Source organism: Artemia franciscana, chromosome 5 (assembly GCF_032884065.1).
Source record: "Artemia franciscana chromosome 5, ASM3288406v1, whole genome shotgun sequence".
Taxonomy (NCBI): Eukaryota; Metazoa; Arthropoda; class Branchiopoda; order Anostraca; family Artemiidae; genus Artemia; species Artemia franciscana.
Genome location: NC_088867.1, coordinates 22,654,993 through 22,671,885, shown reverse-complemented (window position 1 = coordinate 22,671,885; position 16,893 = coordinate 22,654,993). Strand labels below are relative to the sequence as shown.

Genomic DNA, 16,893 nt, shown 5'->3' with positions numbered 1-16,893 from the left:
TATTATTTATAGGTCATGTTTTGTCAGTGGTTTTTTGAGTTATGTGCAAAAAAAATAGCCATGATCTACTGATTTTCATTAGAAGTGTAATTTTTCTATTTTTCAGTTTTCTTTTCATACTCCTCTGGGTACATCGTTTGTATGTAAAGAGGGCATAAATAAATTATTATTATTATTATTAATAAGTTAAAGGTAGATTAATAAGTTAGAGGTTTGGCAATGCGTTGTTAAATATATGATGACAAACGGCTTGTGGACGTCAATTCGCTTCCCAGATTGGTGGATGTGTCGACCTGCTCGATCTCTTTTCGTTGATCGCAATTCCGTGTTTTCTTCATAGTTTTGTGTTGCTACCGTTGGTTTTCATTACAAAGGAACTACCTGAATCTGTGTTGTCAGCGCTTGCTTGCAGTTCCTTGAAATGCTAAATACACGAAAACACACTTTTATGTGCCACTTTATGTCTTCTACAAAGACAAACTGTGGAAATCCTGAGAATTTCAACTCAATCCCAAAGTCGTCACTAAAATGTTGCAGATGCCTTATTTAAGTGCATATACTTTTTTTTATTTATCCTGGTACTTAGCGGTAAATAAATTCTAAGTCTATTTGGGTTTTGCAGCGATACATTTTTAGGCAAATCCGATACGAAACACATTAAAACCCGCTCTCCCTCTGATTTTTTCCCATGCCAAAAATTGGGATTCACTTTACCCCAAACATTCCTTGGAAGTGTAGGCTGAATCCCCCAATTATTCCTCGAACTACTGTAAATAAACTATTTTTGATGATCTTGTTGCACGTAGTGTCTAAATCCACCTTGGTATTTGTGTGTGAATAGGTTCTAAGTCTGATAGAGGCATATGGTTTAAAAAACGTTTGGATGTAAAAAAAAGAGAAGAATACACTAACGAAATTTACTCTCTACTGGTGGTGCGGACCTCCGTTTCGCTGCTCTTCAGCCAGAAAGTGGAATGAGGAACTGGGGCCAAGTCATTCTGTGCTTTCACACACCCTTCTTGTTTAGCTTCCCCAGATTTCTCCAGGTACCCAAATTGTAGTTTATTTTTATTCTAGGTTTAGACTTTATTTGTATTCTAAGTGGATGTGACAGCCATCTGACGGTGAACACCTTTACAAGTTTTCATTGAAAGCTCATCAGACATAGCAAACACAATAAATAGCTAACGCTCAAAGGAAATGCATGCAGATCAGCAGCTCTGAAGATGTTTAATTTCAAGCGCAGTGTTATTAAAAGATTGGATCAGAATAAGGTTATTTGTAACTCGAAGTAATGACTTGGTATTAGACAAGGGAGATTTTAATTTTTGCTCTTGGATTTACATGATGAAAATTGTTACTACATATATTTTGAAAATAATCATACAAAAGTTTATAATACCACAACTGAAAAATATCCTTATAGCACGTTTTCGATAACTGAATTGGCTGAGCATTTCAAGTATTTCCCTCAATCTTTATTTCCACAAATGAAGTATACGACTGTGTATCTTGGGGAACTTGAGAGGGTATAGCAGTTCCTAGGCAACTAGGGACTGATAGTGTCCTTAAACTTGCCATTTTACCTTTCCTCAACTTGTTAAGTCGTACTTCAGAATCTTGTTCCTGGTCTTTTTGGGTGTTTTCGAAGATTTCATATCTGAAAAAAGAGATAACATTAGAGTTATATTGCGGACATTTTATTAATTTTTCTTTACTGCGACCTGTACTATTCTCCCAGCTTTATTTGATGTTTACAATCGATAATTAGAATCAATGTTCTCCAAGATATCTTTGAATAATCCTCATTGTATTAAGGCATTACCTGGTCATTTATGCTTACTTGGTCGGGGAGAAGGGAGGTTGAGGCATAGGGCTCCCTAGGCCCATCTACTTAGTCAGATTTTAAATCTTAGGACTCTCTAGATTTCAACAAGGTATAATATTTAGAGCTATACGTGTTCTACAATTTAGAAGCTTGGTAGCTATATATATATATTACTTTATTTCAAATTTTGTAAGTTGACAAAAATTGAAGGATATTTAAAGATTGAAAATAAAATTTAAATCGGAGGGCATAGGGCTTTATTGATTGAAGTTATCTCATTCTATTTACCACAGATCAGGCGTAAATAAAGTAAATAAAATAAGTTAGACTTCGAATCTCGGGTGCCATAATCATGGAGATTGATCTTCATTTATTTTTGTTCAAAAACAGGACAGCTCCAAGAAGAGTTGTCAGAAGTCTCCTATATTTTTACATTTATGGGCTGTTTAGTTCAGTTTTGTCTGATAAAGCTGAATTTAGTTCTGTAGGATACAAAGGGTAGCTCCAAGAGGAATTGTCAGCAGTGTCTTATATTGTTACAGGCCTTGGTTGTTTACTTTAGTTTTCCTAGCTCACCAGTTTTGATAAATAACTGTTCCACTAGCGAACACGTACAATTAAGCATTGCATTTAGAAGAAAAAATTTAAAAGAATGCAAAAATTCCAAATGATATATAGAATATAAGAAATTATAGAAGAAATCGTAATCTTCACGAAACTTTGGGGTGGGTCTGGGGCCGAAGGCATTCGCTATGTATTTAGCTTTGGCCATCATAATCTTGTATTCATGAAGGTACTGCCATTGCATTTATATTTTTATCTATTTTACCTGTCTATATTTAGTTACCCGAAAAAGTGAGCAGTATCCCTAAGTTCATTACTTTAAATTCTTGGAAAACTTCATTGACTAGCTACTTCCCCATACTTAGATCCACAAGGGTAGCAAACTGGCACCAAAGGACTGATTTTAGCGCGACCTTGTTTTTACTATCGACCATAGTTCTGTTACAAATATTGTCTAACGTAATGAAATCTCGGAAACATTTACTTTTGTCGACGAAAATATTCAGCTTCGATTAAAACCTTAACGTTTCTAGGATACTAAGTGAAAGCACTTGTTAATAATCCTCATATTCCTAATCGCTGTTGATATTTCTATAAGAAAAAATATGTGCTCCTTGTAAGAGAACTTTTAGCAAATCCGTGTATGATTTACTGCCTCTGGGACAAGAAAAACAAAATCTAAAAATTAAGTCCAGGCAGAGTAGGAGAAAATCAGTGTAAAAACCGATCTAGTATTGAAAACGATTTTTGAGGAGGATTCAGGGTTTAACAAAAAATGAAAATTAAAGAAATTTATATCGAGAATGAGATTTTTTAAGGACGACAATAACACTGGCCAATACGAATATTTCGGGAGGACAACCGCTTCCCTTTTCACCGCTGTTAGACAAAGTTACAAGGTGACACGTTCACTTTCTCTGAAAGAAAATGCAAACGAAAGAAGCAGGATGAAAACAAAATGATAGAAACAAACAACGCGGCAATTAAAAATAAAGAAAAATAAAAGCCAAATTCTGAAGAATTTTAAAACCTAAAAAACTGTGCTGCACAGAAAACAACAGATAAAATCAGAATTAACAAAACCAAAAATTTCAAAAGCGAAAAATAACAACAAAAACGTAACTCAAAAAGCAGGCCACTTTCGATTATCTATGACAAACAAACGAACGATGTTCTTTGTTATGGCAGGTCAATGTGGTTTACGAAATTATCTTATTTATTACCTACTGTAGATAAGATTGGTTCTTTTGCCCAAAGTCTATGGTTGCAACAATAGACCTTTAACTATTTTATTTCAAATAGTTGGTGGTAACAAACTGTATGTCAGAACCGACGCGGCTCAATAGTAACGAAACTAATAAACGGAATTTTGATTTCAACATATACATAAAAACAAGAGCTAAGAGCTCATATGGCACTTGTGACGAGACCGGACGAGCCAAGAGCTCATATGGTATGAGCTCTAGGAAAATTCTAAGAATCAATAGATTGATTTAAAAGGAAAATCGGAGGCTTAATGCCGGTCGGAATTTAAAATAAGAGCTCTGAGTCACGAGGTCCTCCTAGTTATCAAAATTCATTTAGATCCGATCACCCACTCGTAAGTTATAAATACTTCATTTTTCTAATTTTTCCTCTCCCTTGAGCTCCCCAGATGGTCTAATCGGGAAACTTTATCAAGTCAATTTGTATAGCTTCCGGACACGCATACCAATCTCCATCGTCGTAGCACGTCCAGAAGCACCAAACTTGCCAAAGCACTGAACACTAAACCCCTAACTTCCCCAAAGAGAGTGGATCCAGTACGGTTACGTCAGTCACGTATCTACGACATTTGATTATTCTACCCACCAAGTTTCATCCCGATTCCTCTACTCTAAGCGCTTACCAAGATTTTCGGTTTCTCCCTCCAGCCCCCCCCCAATGTCAAAAGATCTAGTTGGGATTTGGAATAAGAGCTCTGAGACATGAGTTCCTTCTAAACATCAAATTTCATTAAGATCCGGTCAGCCGCTCTTAAGTTAAAAATTCCTCATTTTTTTTTAATTTTTCCAAATCAACACCCCCCAGCTCCTCCAACGTGAACAGATCCGTTCCAATTATGTCAATCACGTATCTATAACTTGAGCTTATTCTTCCCATCAAGTTTCATCTCGATCTCTCCACTCTAAGCTTTTTCCAAGATTTCTGTTTTCCCCTCCAGCCCCCTATGTCCCCGAATCCAATCCAAATTGAAAATGGAGCATCTGCGACAGAAGATCCTTCTATATATCAAGTTTCATTAAGATCCGATAACCCATTCGTAAGATAAAGGTACCTCAATTTTCACATTTTCCAAGAATTCCGGTTTCCCCCTCCAACTCCCCCCAATGTTACCAGATAATAAGAGCTCTAAAGCAAGGGATCCTTCTAAATATCAAATTTCATTAAGATCTGATCACCCGTTTGTAAGTTGCAAATACCTCATTTTTTCTAATTTTTCCGAATTACTACAACTCCACCAAAGAGGAAGGATCCAGTCCGGTTATGTGAGTCACTATTCTTGGATATGTTTTTATTCATCCCACCAAGTTTCATCCTAATCTCTCCGCTTTAAGTGTTTTCGGAGATTTCCGATCCCCCCCCCCCCAATGACGCTGGATCCGGTCACTCCTTCGTAAGTTAAAAATACCTCATTTTTTCTAATTTTTCAGAATTAACCCCCCCCCTAACTCCCCCAAATAGAGCGGATCCGTTCCGGTTATGTCAATCACGTATATAGGACTTCTGCTTATTTTTCCCACCAAGTTTCATCCCGATCCCTCCACTCTAATTGTTTTCCAAGATTTTAAGGTTCCCTCCCCAACTCCTCAATATATCACCGGATCCATAGCGGATCCGTTCCGGATGTCAGTCACGTATTTTAAACTTATTTTTATTCTTCCCGCCAAGTTTCATCCTGATCTCTCCGCTTTAAGTATTTTCCAAGATTTCCGGCTCCCCCCCAACTGGCCCTCCTTAACGACGCTAGATCCGGTCGGATTTAAAATGAGATATCTGAGTTAGGAGGTCCTTCTAAATATGAAATTTCATTAAGATCCGATCACTCCTTCGTAAGTTAAAAATACCACATTTTTTCTAATTTTTCAGAATTAATTCTCCCCCCCCAACTCCCCCAAACGGAGCAGATCCGTTCCGGTTTTGTTAATCACGTATCTAGGACTTCTGCTTATTTTTCCCACTAAGTTTCATCACGGTCCCTCCACTCTATGCGTTTTCCAAGATTTTAGGCTCCCCCCTCCAACTCCCTCCAATGTCACCGGATCTGGTCAGGATTTAAAATGAGAGCTCTGAGACGCAATATCCTTCCAAATATCAAATTTCATTAAGATCCCAGCACCCGTTCGTAAGTTAAAAATACTTCATTTTTTCTATTTTTTCTAAATTAACCGACCCCCACTTCCCCCTCCCCCTCCCCAGATAGTCAAATCGGTAAAACAACTATTTCTAATTTATTCTGTTCCGGTCCTCGATGTACCTGCCGAATTTCATCGTCCTAGCTTACCTGGCAGTGCTTAAAGTAGCAAAACCGGGACAGACAGACAGACCGACAGGATTTGAGATCACTATATGTCACTTGGTTAATACCAAGTGCCATAACAATTGGTTTAGTATACTGACTCCAAATATTTAAGATACATTAAGCTTAGTGTTGCCCATCAAAAGACACGAGCCTGAAAAATTTACCTGATTTTCGGAAAAGGGCGGAAACACCCGTAAAAACCAAAAAATCTCAATGAAAATCACAGCATCTATTTCAGCGTATCAGAAAACTATATCGTAGAGGTTTCAAGCTTCTATCTATAAAAATGTTGAATCTGCATTTTTTGCCAGAAGATGACCAATGCGTGTTTATTTGTTTCTTGACTGTTTTTTTTTTCCTGGGCGATCGTATCGAATCAGTGGTCCTAGAATATCGGCATTTGAACTGAAACTAAAAGTTCTGGTGGCCTTTTTAAGTGACCAAAAAGATTGGATGGTAGCTATTCCCCTCCCCCCAGAGCACCCTCCTCCAAAAGTCGTCCAATAAAAATTTTAAGATAGCCATTTTGTTAAACAACATAAAACTTAACACGAAAAGAAATTATCCCGTTATACGAAAAGGGCTGCTCTCTTTTGAATACCACGCTCTTGACGCTAAAGTTTTCATTACTTTAAATATTAGAGTTGTGACAAAGAGTCAAACTGTAGCTGAAATAGTGAGGTATTAAATAGGGGGCTGCCCCCTTCATATAATGGAATAATTTCTGTTCATTTTTAGTTTTAGTGTTGCTCCTTACTTTCAGTTGAAAAAATTTGCTTTTTTTATTTGTTTCACGTAAAGGTCGTGGGGTTCCTTCTGTATTCTTCCTCATGGTCCCTTGTATAATAATTCAGAGAAAATACTAAGAGACTCCCGTTTCTTTTTCGCCTTCAAACGACTATTTCTTGAAAAAAAAGAAGCGACAGATTTGCTCTTATTGAACAGCTACTGATTTTGTTGAACAAAAATCTGCTGCAAAAGCAGCACGACCTCCTTGGTAGCATTTAGTATACTGTTTTGACTCTTATTGATCAATTTTTTGAGGATTATTTTGTCGAGAAGAGATAAAGTAAGCAAAAGCAGCAAAACCTCGTTGGTAGCATTTATTATACTGTTCTGGTTAGATGCCCTTATAGATAAATGGTTTTAGGTGCATTTTGTCAAGAAGAGATATAATAATCAAAAGTTGAAAAACATTTTTGAAAAAATGTATTCATGATTAAAGTCAAAATAAAAATATTACAAAGCATGCCGTAAAAGTTAGAATCACACAGAAACTTTCTATATGTGGAAAAAGAGAAAAATACCTATAGTAGGGCTATGATAAGGGTCGCATAAAAAGTTGAACATGGGACGAGAGCAAAATTAGCTTCACTTCCCACGAGTTAAGGAAACAAAGTAATACTTTTTGGAAACTGAATGACTTATTTTTAGTTTAATATTTTAACTTTAATTTGAACACACATTGAAAATAATATTTCATTATGCACGAAAAAATCATATATGTAGAATTTCTGTAGCTTCCGCTTTTCGTACAGCCTGTGGGGTAAGAATTGAACAAAACTCAACTATAAGGGATTCACCCGTCTAAAAAAAGAAGACTAACTTTTCTATTTTCCATTGAGTAGCCTACGATAGGCTACTTGTAGGTGTCTTTTTCAATATTTTTGCTGGGGTTAACGGATTCTGAAAGAGGCCTGGGGCATATTTGCTCAAACTTATTTTTTTCTCATCAACGCAGGCTTTCGGACTTCTCTGGTTTATCAAGTTAGTGTGAGTGAAATCCAAGCAGAAGTTTAATGCTTAAAATAGATATCGGAATATATATATATATATATATATATATATATATATATATATATATATATATATATATATATATATATATATAAAAATATATATATATATATATATATATATATATATATATATATATATATATATATATATATATATAATATATATATATATATATATATCTATATATATAAAAATAAGTTGTCTGTCTGTGTGTCTGTCTGTGGATCAGGTGACGTCATGTTTCTGTGTCGGCTGACGTCATGAAGTTAGTTGTCGTCATTTTTGCTATGACGGTGACGTCATTAAAGATATTTAAGACATATATGTTCACGTAGAAATCTATTAATGTTTAAGTTTAAAATGACTGATGAACTTACAATGGCAAAAGCCGATGAAGATGCTCAAAGAGTCTATGCCAAAAAACTTGCTGCTGATAGAGAAAGTCAGAAAAGAAAGCGTGCCGAGGAATCAAAAGAACAGCAAGGAAACAGGCTTGAGGCTAAAGAACGCAAAACCGCGCAGTTAGATGAAGATCCACCTGGACAGCGAGAGTCAAAACATATCAAAACTGAAAATGATAGCGATGATGATTGGGTTTGGGATTTTGACTCTTATAAGGTCATCAATGCCTACCAGATTTTAGTTAAAAAAACAAAGGTTCGGCGATATGTATTTCATAGTGAAGCTGAAAAATAAAGAAGAAAACTGAAAAAAGAAAAAATGTAAAAAACTAAAAAATACTAAAAAGAAAAAACACTCAAAGAGAAATTACAGACCGGGACACAAATGACGACCGGGACAGAGGGAATATAAATAACGACCGGGACACTCAAAGAGAAATTACAGACTGGGATACCGGGACACAAATGACGACCGGGACACAGGGAATATAAATTGGATCGTGAAAAAAGCTACAGTACGAATGATCTATTGTCGTATGTACAAAATAACATTTCCAAGTTAACGTCGGAACAAAAAGACATTTATGATACGATAGACTCAATTTCAGGACATATACAACTACCTGCTGATTTCTGTAATTTAGTGACGTCCAAAAATTAATTGATTGAAAAAGTATTTCCGAATATTCTAAAAAATTATAAAAATAATAAATAGCTAAGTGAAAGAGCGATTCTCGCACCCAAAAATATAGACGTCCACGAAATCAACAATATTGTTTTGACCAAGATTCGAGACCAGGCAGTCCTTTACAAGTCAGTCGACACAGTTTTGGAACCAAATGAAGCGGTTAATTATCCATCTGAATTTTTAAATTCCATAGATCTTTCAGGGTTTCCACCACACGTGCTACAACTAAAAATAGGCGTACCAATAATACTTTCAAGAAATATCAACCCACCAAAGCTTTGCAATGGCACGCGACTTGCCGTAAAAAAAAAACAATGGAAAACCTAATAGAGGCCACAATCTTGACAGGGCCTTTTGAGGGTGAGGCTGTTCTTATTCCTCGCATTCCCATGATTCCAATGGATCTGCCTTTTCAATTTAAAAGATTGCAATTCCCAATTCGATTAGCATTTGCAATCACCATTAACAAAGCTCAAGGTCAATCATTAGAAAAATGTGGTATAGATCTTAATACTGATTGTTTTTCCCATGGACAATTGTGCGTTGCATGTTCGAGGGTCGGTAAACCTGACAATCTATTTATATCCAGCGACAATTGGACAGCGAAAAATGTTGTATATTCGCAAGTTTTACGCAGTTAATTTGTATTGTATCTACCTATCTATCTATCTATATAAAAACGAGTTGTGTGTATGCATGTTTGTTTGTTTGTAAAAAGAGCGTTTGCATATGACGTCATTATTAGTACATACGGCTTTGTATATGCACAGACAATGGGAAAGCCAAGAATGTTGTATATTCGCAATTTTTACGTAGTTTAACTCCTGCAGACGAAATGAATGCTTGCCTGAAAAATTCTAATTTATGGGCACACGTAAAAATATTAAAATTAACTACAAATATGCGTGTCCGATTGCAAAACGATGACTCTGGTCAAACATTTTCAGATCAATTGCTGGCAATTGGAAACGGAAAGCTCCCAGTAGTGGGAAAGCCAAAAATGTTGTATATTCGCAATTTTTACGTAGTTTGAAACACATATATAAATCTATCTATATTCACAGGTGGGACACAGGGACACAACTACAATGGCGCGTAACTAATATGGCGCATAACGACTTACGCGCGCGGGGGGGCTTGGGGGGGCGCGAAGCGCCCCACCAGCTAGGTGTTGGGGTGGCGCGAAGCGCCACCCCAACAGCTAGTATATATATATATATATATATATATATATATATATATATATATATATATATATATATATATATATATATATATCTATATATATAAAAATAAGTTGTCTGTGTGTGGATCTGTGGATCAGGTGACGTCATGTTTATCCGCATATGACGTCTGAATTATTTCACACTAATACAAAAGAAGAAAAAAACTAAAAAAGGTAAAAACTACAAAAAAAAAACTAAAAAGAAAAAAAAACTAAAAAACTAAAAAAAACTAAAAAAAGGTAAAAATCTAATAACTAAAAAAAAACTGAAAAAAATAAAAAAAGGCAAAAACTACAAAAAAAATAAAAACTAATAAAAAAAAACTAAAAAAGCTAAAAAACTAAAAAAACTAAAAAAAACTAAAAAAAAGGTAAAAAACTAAAAAAAACTAAATACTAAAAAAGAAAAAAACTAAAAAAAAGGAAAAAACTGAAAAATAAAAGAGAAAAAGAAAACTAAAAAAATATGAATAAATATATATAAAAATAAGTTGTTTGTGGGTTATGTCTGTCTGTCTGTCTGTCGAGTGACGTCGTGTTTGTCCGCATATGACGTCTGAATTATTTCACACTAATACAAAAGAAGAAAAAAAACTAAAAAAGGTAAAAACTACAAAAAAACTAAAACGAAAAAAAACTAAAAAAGCTAAAAAACTAAAAAAAACTAAAAAAAGGTAAAAAACTAAAAACTAAAAAAAAACTGAAAAAACTAAAAAAAGGCAAAAACTAAAAAAAAACTAAAAACTAATAAAAAAACTAAAAAAGCTAAAAAACTAAAAAAACTAAAAAAACTAAAAAAAGGTAAAAAACAAAAAAAAACTAAAAACTAAAAAAGAAAAAACTAAAAAAAAGGAAAAAACTGAAAAATAAGAGAAAAAGAAAACTAAAAAAATATTAATAAATATAAAAATATAAATCTATATATCTTCTATATATATAAAAATAAGTTGTCTGTGGATGGATGGATGGATGTGTCAGGTGACGTCACCTGAAAAAACTGGATCAGGTGACGTCAAAACTGAAAAAACTAAAAAAAGGCAAAAACTACAAAAAAAACTAAAAACTAATAAAAAAAATAAAAAAGCTAAAAAACTAAAAAAACTATAAAGGTAAAAACCAATAAAAAACTAAAAAAAAAACTGAAAAAACTAAAAAAAGGCAAAAACTACAAAAAAAACTAAAAACTAATAAAAAAAGTAAAAAAGCTAAAAAACTAAAAAAACTAAAAAAAGGTAAAAAACTAAAAAAAATAAAAAATAAAAAAAACTAAAAAAAAGGAAAAAACTGAAAAATAAGCTAAAATAAAGGTAAAAACCAATAAAAAACTAAAAAAAAAAGGAAAAAACTAATAAATGACGACACTCAAAGAGAAAAAAAAGGCAAAAACTACAAAAAAAACTAAAAACTAATAAAAAAAAATAAAAAAGCTAAAAAACTAAAAAAACTAAAAAAAGGCAAAAACTACAAAAAAACTAAAAACTAATAAAAAAGCTAAAAAACTAAAAAAACTAAAAAAAAGGCAAAAACTACAAAAAAACTAAAAACTAATAAAAAAAATAAAAAAGCTAAAAAACTAAAAAAAACTAAAAAAACTAAAAAAAGGTAAAAAACTAAAAAAACTAAAAACTAAAAAAAACTAAAAAAGGTAAAAACTAAAAGAACTAAAAAAGAAAAAAATAAATGACGACACTCAAAGAGAAAGCGACCAGGACAAAAGGAATGTTCGATTAGCAATCAACAAAGCACCGGGACACAGGGAGTATAAATGACGACCAGGACATAAGTAAAAAAAAAAACTATCTATATATATAAAAATAAGTTGTTTGTGGATCTGTGGATCGTGGATCAGGTGACGTCACCTGAAAAAACTGGATCAGGTGACGTCAAAACTGAAAAAACTAAAAAAAGGCAAAAACTACAAAAAAAACTAAAAACTAATAAAAAAAATAAAAAAGCTAAAAAACTAAAAAAACTAAAAAAAGGCAAAAACTACAAAAAAAACTAAAAACTAATAAAAAAGCTAAAAAACTAAAAAAACTAAAAAAAAGGCAAAAACTACAAAAAAACTAAAAACTAATAAAAAAAATAAAAAAGCTAAAAAACTAAAAAAACTAAAAAAAGGTAAAAAACTAAAAAATAAATAACGACCGGGACACAGGGACACAACTACAACGGGGACACCGGGGGAAACAGGGGGATATAAATGACGACCGGGACAAAAAAACTAAAAAGAAATAAAAACTAAAAACTAATAAAAAAAACTAAAAAATCTAAAAATCTAAATAAGCTAAAAAAGAAAAAAAAAGGAAAAAAATAAAGGAGAAAAACAAAACTAAAAAACGAATGTATATACAGACCGGGACACCGGGATACAAATGATGACCGGGACCCGGGACACAGGGAATATAAATGACGACCGGGACACAGGGACACAACTACAACGGGGACACCGGGGGAAACAGGGGGATAACCTGACAATCTATTTATATGCAAAGACAATGGGACAGCAAAGAATGTTGTATATTCGCAAGTTTTACGTAGTTAAAACCATATATATATATATATCTATATTCACAGGTGGGACATAGGGACACAACTACAATGGCGCGTAACTATTATGGCGTGTAACGACTTACGCGCGCGGGGGGGCTTGGGGGGGGCGCGAAGCGCCCCCACCAACTAGGTGTTGGGGTGGCGCGAAGCGCCACCCCAACAGCTAGTATATATATAAAAATAAGTTGTCTGTGTGTGGATCTGTGGATCAGGTGACGTCATGTTTGTCCGCATATGACGTCTGAATTATTTCACACTAATACAAAAGAAGAAAAAAACTAAAAAAGGTAAAAACTACAAAAAAAACTAAAAAGAAAAAAAAACTAAAAAAGCTAAAAACTAAAAAAAAACTAAAAAAAGGTAAAAATCTAATAACTAAAAAAAAACTGAAAAAAATAAAAAAAAGGCAAAAACTACAAAAAAAATAAAAACTAATAAAAAAAACTAAAAAAGCTAAAAAACTAAAAAAACTAAAAAAAACCTAAAAAAAGGTAAAAAACTAAAAAAAAACTAAAAACTAAAAAAGAAAAAAACTAAAAAAAAGGAAAAAACTGAAAAATAAAAGAGAAAAAGAAAACTAAAAAAATATCAATAAATATATATAAAAATAAGTTGTTTGTGGGTTATGTCTGTCTGTCTGTCTGTCGAGTGACGTCGTGTTTGTCCGCATATGACGTCTGAATTATTTCACACTAATACAAAAGAAGAAAAAAACTAAAAAGGTAAAAACTACAAAAAAAACTAAAAAGAAAAAAAACTAAAAAAGCTAAAAAACTAAAAACTAATAAAAAAGCTAAAAAACTAAAAAAACTAAAAAAAGGCAAAAACTACAAAAAAAACAAAACTAATAAAAAAAATAAAAAAGCTAAAAAACTAAAAAAACTAAAAAAAGGTAAAAAACAAAAAAAACTAAAAACTAAAAAAGAAAAAACTAAAAAAAAGGAAAAAACTGAAAAATAAGAGAAAAAGAAAACTAAAAAAATATTAATAAATATAAAAAATATAAATATAAATATAATATAAATTAGCAATCAACAAAGCACCGAGACACAAATGACGACCGGGACACAGGGAGTATAAATGACGACCAGGACATAAGTAAAAAAAAAAAACTAAAAAAACTAAAAAAATGGTAAAAACTACAAAAAAACTAAAAACTAATAAAAAAACTAAAAAATCTAAAAATCTAAATAAACTAAAAAAGATAAAAAAGAAAAAAGGAAAAAAATAAAGGAGAAAAAGAAAACTAAAAAACGAATGTATATACAGACCGGGACACCGGGATACAAATGACGACCGGGACACAGGGAATATAAATGACGACCGGGACACAGGGACACAACTACAATGGGGACGCCGGGGGGCACAGGGGGATATAAATGACGACCGGGACACCGGGACACAAGGAATATAAATGACGCCCGGGACACTCAAAGAGAAATCACAGACTGGAACACCGGGACACAAATGACGACCGGGACACAGGGAATATAAATGACGACCGGGACACAGGGACATAACTACAAAGGGGACGCCGGGGTGCACAGGGGGATATATAAATGACGATGGCGACTCAGGGAATGGTCGATTAGCAATCACCATCAACAAAGCTCAAGGGCAATCATTAGAATCATGAGGTATAGATCTGAATACGGATTGTTTTCCCATGGACCATTATATGTTGCATGTTCAAGAGTCGGTAAACCTGACAATCTATTTATATGCACAGACAATGGGACAGCAAAGAATGTTGTATATTCGCAAGTTTTACGTAGTTAAAAACATATATATATATATATATATATATATATATATATATATATATATATATATATATATATATATATCTATATTCACAGGTGGGACATAGGGACACAACTACAATGGCGCGTAACTAATATGGCGCGTAACGACTTACGCGCGCGGGGGGGCTTTGGGGGGGCGCGAAGCGCCCCCACCAACTAGGTGTTGGGGTGGCGCGAAGCGCCACCCCAACAGCTAGTATATATATATATATATATACTAGCTGTCGGGGTGGCGCTTCGCGATATCCCCCTGTGCCCCCGGCATCCCCGTTGTAGTTGTGTCCCTGTGTCCCGGTCGTCATTTATATTCCCAGTATCCCGGTCGTCGTTTATATTCCCGGTATCCCGGTCGTCATTTGTGTTTCGGTGTCCCGGTCTGTAATTTATCTTTGAGTGTCCCGGTCGTCATTTATATCTCCCGGTCGTTATTTGTGTCCCAGTGTCCCAGTCGTGTAATTTCTCGTCATTTCTATTCCCTGTGTCCCGGTTATTAGTTTTCTTTTTCTCCTTTATTTTTCAGTTTTTTTCCTTTTTTTAGTTTTTTTCTTTTTCAGTTTTTAGTTTTTGTAGTTTTTTTTTATTAGTTTTTAGTTTTTTTTCTTTTTAGTTTTTTTTGTAGTTTTTACCTTTTTTTAGTTTTTTTAGTTTTTTTTTCTTTTTTAGTGTTTAGTTTTTTGCCTTTTTTTAGTTTTTTTTTAGTTTTTTAGCTTTTTTAGTTTTTTTAGTATTTTCTTTTTAGTTTTTTTTTGTAGTTTTTACCTTTTTTAGTTTTTTTTCTTCTTTTGTATTAATGCTAAAGCCAAAGTTCGAACCTGGAACCTCTCGGACCTAGAACCTGGAACATAACGCTTTACCAACTCAGCAACTTCGGCTTGAATACATTCGTTTTTGAATTGGTATATGATGAAATAATTCGGACGTCATATGTGGACAGACAGGCAGACACACAAACAAACAACTTATTTTTATATATATAGATGTATGTATATATATATGTATATATATATATATATATATATATATATATATATATATATATATATATATATATATATATATATATATATATATATACTAGCTATTGGTATGGTGCTTCCCCCCCCCCGCGCGTAAGTCGTTACGTGCCATATTAGTTACATTAGTTACGCCATTGTAGTTGTGTTCCTGTGTCCCACCTGTGAATATAGATAGATATACATATATTTTTTAACTACATAAAACTTGCGAATATACAACATTCTTCGCTGTCCCATTGTCTGTGCATATACAAAGCATTATATACTTATAATGACGTCATATGCAAACCCTCTTTTTACAAACAAACAAACATGCATACATACAACTTATTTTTTTATAGATAGATAGATATACATATACACTATAAATTAACTACGTAAAACTTGCGAATATTCAACATTCTTCGCTGTCCCATTGTTTGTGCATATAAAAAGATTGTCAGGTTTACCAACCCTTGAACATGCAACATACAATTGTCCATGGGAAAAACAATCCGTATTAAGATCTATACCGCATTTTTATACCACATTTATTCCTCGGGAATGCGAGGAATAAGAACAGCCTCACCCTCAAAAGGCCATCTCAAGATTGTTGCCTCTGTTACGTTTTCCATTTTTTTTTTACGACAAGTCGCGTGCCATTGCAAAGCTTTGGTGGGTTAAAATTTGGTAACAGTATTATTGGTACGCCTATTTTTAGTTGTAGCACGTGTGGTGGAAACCCTGGGAGATCCAGGGAATTTAAAAATTCAGATGGATAATTAGTCACTTCATTTGGTTCCAGAACTGTGTCGACTGACTTGTAAATGACTGCCTGGTCTCGAATCTTGGTCAAAATAATATTGTTGATTTCGTGGACGTCTTTATTCTTGGCTGCCAGAATCGCTCGTTGTCTTAGCCAATTATGATTTTTATAATTGGTTAGGGCAGTTATATACGTCCTGAAATTAAGTCTACTGGGAGCTTTCCGTTTCCAATTGCCAGCAATTGATCTGAAAATATTTCATCAGAGTCTTCGTTTTGCACTCGGACACGCATATTTATAGTTAATTTTAATAAATCGAGTATATTGCTTAGTGAACCTTCCTTTGGCCATGCATGGTGTTTTTTGATTCAGTGCACCGCATGGTCCATGCATCATATTTTTACCACAATATCATATAAGCCCTTATCGATATTTTCATCAGGAATTTCACCGGAAATCACATCGTCAATTTCATTAGAAGTAATTTTATCATGTAGCCAGATTAGTATATGTGCGTGTGGGAATCCTCGTTTTTGCCATTCCATTGAGTACATCCATCATCGCACTGACCCAAACACTTTAAGTTTTACTATGTATTTTATCAGTGATTTCAACTTGAAATACTGAAATACGGCTCAATCTAATCGTTTTTCTTATCAAAAATCAGGAAATATAACTCATGTTTCCAAATGAAGTCGTTTGGAGC

At 33.6% G+C, this 16,893-nt stretch overlaps 1 protein-coding gene across 1 annotated transcript in view; it reads right to left on the bottom strand.

The window, feature by feature from the left end:
* Nucleotides 1-1,350: 1,350 nt before the first annotated feature.
* LOC136027125 (uncharacterized) overlaps nt 1,351-16,893 on the bottom strand; it is a 30,303-nt gene continuing 14,760 nt past the window's right edge. The window contains exon 2 of the mRNA XM_065704080.1: nt 1,351-1,660. Within this exon, the coding sequence (XP_065560152.1) occupies nt 1,459-1,660 (202 nt within the window). The 3' untranslated portion in view covers nt 1,351-1,458. The remainder of the gene's footprint in view (nt 1,661-16,893) is intronic.